The 3480-nt window shown below is 37.8% G+C and overlaps 1 protein-coding gene across 1 annotated transcript in view; it reads left to right on the top strand.

The window, feature by feature from the left end:
• Window positions 1–249: 249 nt before the first annotated feature.
• The window catches only part of TDRD9 (tudor domain containing 9), a gene marked incomplete at its 5' end in the record, with an annotated part of 34871 nt that continues 31640 nt past the window's right edge, over window positions 250–3480 (top strand). The window contains one exon of the mRNA XM_010017325.1: window positions 250–308. Coding sequence (XP_010015627.1) covers window positions 250–308 — 59 coding nt within the window. The remainder of the gene's footprint in view (window positions 309–3480) is intronic.

Below are 3480 nucleotides of genomic sequence, written 5' to 3'. Positions count from 1 at the left end.
AATGCTTCTGCTTTTACATAATTTTGAAGACAAAACTGAACGTAACAATCTAGCTGCAATATTTATATGCTGGGTATTTCAGAATGGGTAACTGCAAATAGTGTTTTGAATTCAGTTTCTTCAGGAAGTTTAAATAATATATATGTTACAAAAAGTGCAGAGTTCTGCTTGTTCTTTCAGAACAAAAGAACTTGGGGTGATAAAGTAGACTGAGCTTGTAAAGCTAATGAAACTTCATATTCTTGTTAGGGAGGAAGAAAACTTGAGTGTTACATCAGAACGTGGAAGTGTGCTAGTATTTTTACCAGGTGAGTATATGCCTTAACTTTCTTTTTCCTTACTTGTCATCTAACAAGCTTTATTCTAGAGGTTTATTAAACACATGTTTAACTAGGGTTCATTGGTCTATTTGGGTATTTTTCTTGAAAACTTCTTTAAATATGGCAATAATTGGAAATGCTATGAGTCAAAAGCAAGAATCTGTATGTTATAAAAAATGAAGTTACAGTAATAAATTGTGCAGGTAATCCAGAGAAATTCAATTGCTCAGTTTTTTAGATTAGCTATTAAATATTTCATTAAGTTGCTAGGATTCTTCTAGAGACATTTTCTTACCTGCATATAGTGTAGTCTTTATTTAGCTTCTTGTAAAAATTAAACCACACTTTTTCCATGTACATTGGAAAGAAATGTTAGTTGTTGTAGTAGGAACGCTCAAAAGCATGCATGATGACATGGCAATTAATGATCAGAGCACTGGTTTTATACAGATTTAGTTTTATTTAAACAGCAAACCTAAATTACCTTACACTGCCTCTAAAATCTAGCTAAGAGATTCAATAAGAATGACAGCCAAAACAAAAGCATACAATAGTATTTGTGTAACTAGGCTGCTGACTTGGTTTCCTGAGCATTGCAAACCTCTATACTTGTTACCTGGTGGTTTCAAGTGTACTTTTACTTTATGAAAGTTTGCTACTTGAAAACTTAGAAAAGACTTGGTTGCATACTAGTGGAAAGTCCTATCTGAGTCAGGAGCAGCTGTTTCCTTGGGCATAGTGGGGTCTGTCGCTACCAGGACTTTCTAACTTTATGTAAAATCTTTATGAATGTCATTTCCCTGCTGTGTTAAGCTTGGCAGTAAACATGTTAGCACTAGGGCTGGAAACTCAGAACACAGCACAGACATACACTGCAGTTGCAGAGTAGCTTTTGGTGGACGGTGCTCCCTGCCAGCTACAAGGTATTTGAGCTGTCTCTCTTGGAGTTACCCGTTCTGTAGAAGGAATTACTTCATCATGTCAATGTAGGACCTGTTCCAGTTTGCCATTAATAAAGTAGGGAGACCATCTCTGGTGCCTGTGGCCTCTCATATTAGAGTTTGTCTGGTGTGGTTTCAGACTTCCTCAGGCCCTCTGAGTCTTCATTTCAGGCTGAAATAACTCTATTGCTTTCAGTTCCCGAAACTTTCATCTTTCCTTTGAGGTCTTTTTTTACTGTGCTGCTGTCCCTGATGGCTTACAACTGCAACTGCTAAAATGAAACTGCTTAAATACATTTTGTCAATTCATGTAAACCTGTGTAGATAGTGCTTTCTGAATGACTTGGTTCTTGGTTTTTACTGTTGTTCAGTGTTTGACCTTGGCCTGTTTTGTAATTGGATACTCAAGACTGATCTTGAACACAGGATTAGCAAATGCCTCTTGAAATTTTTCTTCACAAATAGTCTTTATACAGAACCGGAGAAAAGGAGAGGAAAGCCCTCAGTTCACAAGAGGGCAGCTGAGGCGGATTTGAATAAAAATAATATCCACATTAGGATACTGATTTGAGACGCCTAGATTTTTTGAGTGCTTAAAATTACATAGCATTTTGTACTTTCAAAATAACACTTCCATTGACATTTTGAGCTGAGTAGGCAGCAACAGCGAGGAGGAGTAGTGCCATACTGAGGAGTACCATTAAGTGATATTTTTTAATTTTTTTTTTTCCACTGCCTTTGTGGAACTTGGTGATGGGGCAGAACCCACTTCCATAGAGCATGCAGCTGTCTTGAGTAGGATGCTGTGGTTTCTTTTCTGTTGTAATTGCCTGTGTTGTTCAGCGTTGAATTTATTTTTTTTTTTTTTTTAATGTTACTGAGTCTGATTCTTTACAGATAAATACCCGTCAGTACTCAGCACTCCTTTGGTTGCAGAGCTAGCATGTAGATAGATATAAGGTGACAAAGTGCCATGTTAAACTGTACAGTGACTTCTTTTTAACATACATGTGTGCATGTGTTCCCAGTGGGCTGCATTAAGTTTGCACAACCAATCTTAATTCTGGAAGTTCTTTTGTTCAAGCACTAGACTTCGTAACCTTAATGTTTCTGGAGTGTTTACGTTGATGTCTAGTTCTTTAGACCTTTTAAGAACAAATTGGAAAAAGAGGTCAGACTGTTGACTGAAACATCACTGAGCTACACCATCAAGTATATAACACACTTCTACGAGACTAGCTGATGGGCTAAATGAAAGCAGCAGTAGGTTGTAATCCTTCAGGAGCGTGCAGAAGGTGGGGAAGGCCTGATTTCTCCGTGATTCACATGCACTTGCTGATGGCAGAAGCTGCACAGCTTAAAGCTTTGGGGCTTTCATTCAGAGGGATTCTGTTCGTGTTCTAAGCTTTTATCTGTTCTACCAGTGTAAACTTCTTTGTCTGTTTTGTGTTTTCTTTTGCACTTGTCCATGCCCCACTCTCCTTACTGTCCTGATATGTTTGCCAAAGAGATTTTTAGTTACTGTTTCATTCAAAGATCTGTCTCTCCTAGTGGCAGCCTTTTGTTCTGGAGGTGTTATGATCAAGTCTTGTCCCTTCCAGAACTGGGCAGCAGATGCTGCCTGCTGTGTCTAATCAGTAATTACTAGACTGATTAATGATTACTATTAATATGGGTTATGTGGAGCCTGATTCTACTAGTCATGGATTGAGCTTCTTAAACGTAAATTGGATTCAAGCCTTAATGTCTTACTTGTATACATAACCAAGCAGTATGGCGAAGAGGAAGCATTAGACAGGTAGTCAAACAGAACCTAGTGTTATCAAGTAGGTTTTGCAGGCTCTGTCCAAACAGACAGGATCATGGTGTTCTTGTATTTTCTCGCTATCTTTAATTATGTGCTCTAGTTCATAAACAAACACTTTTTTTCCCTGGGTTACAATAATCTTAAAAAGTGATGCTGGTTTTCTATTTCCCAGTGTGTATGTTTTTTCTCTACAGTGCTGAAGGTGTTTTTGCTTAGAGCTTTGTTAATTGTTTCATTATTGTGCTAGTCATTAATTTGTGATTTGGCTAGTTACTTGTGTTCTCAAGTACTCTTATTTCATTTGAGCAGTGATGTAAATTAGGCTTCCTTGCTGTCTTTCAGGCTCTAATGACATTGCTTTCCCCTGTAGTAGCCTCACACAAAGGACATCTGAGACTTCTAAATTCCCACT

Source organism: Nestor notabilis, unplaced genomic scaffold (assembly GCF_000696875.1).
Source record: "Nestor notabilis isolate BGI_N333 unplaced genomic scaffold, ASM69687v1 scaffold15056, whole genome shotgun sequence".
NCBI classification, from domain to species: domain Eukaryota; kingdom Metazoa; phylum Chordata; class Aves; order Psittaciformes; family Psittacidae; genus Nestor; species Nestor notabilis.
This window is presented reverse-complemented; position numbering and strand designations above follow the sequence as displayed.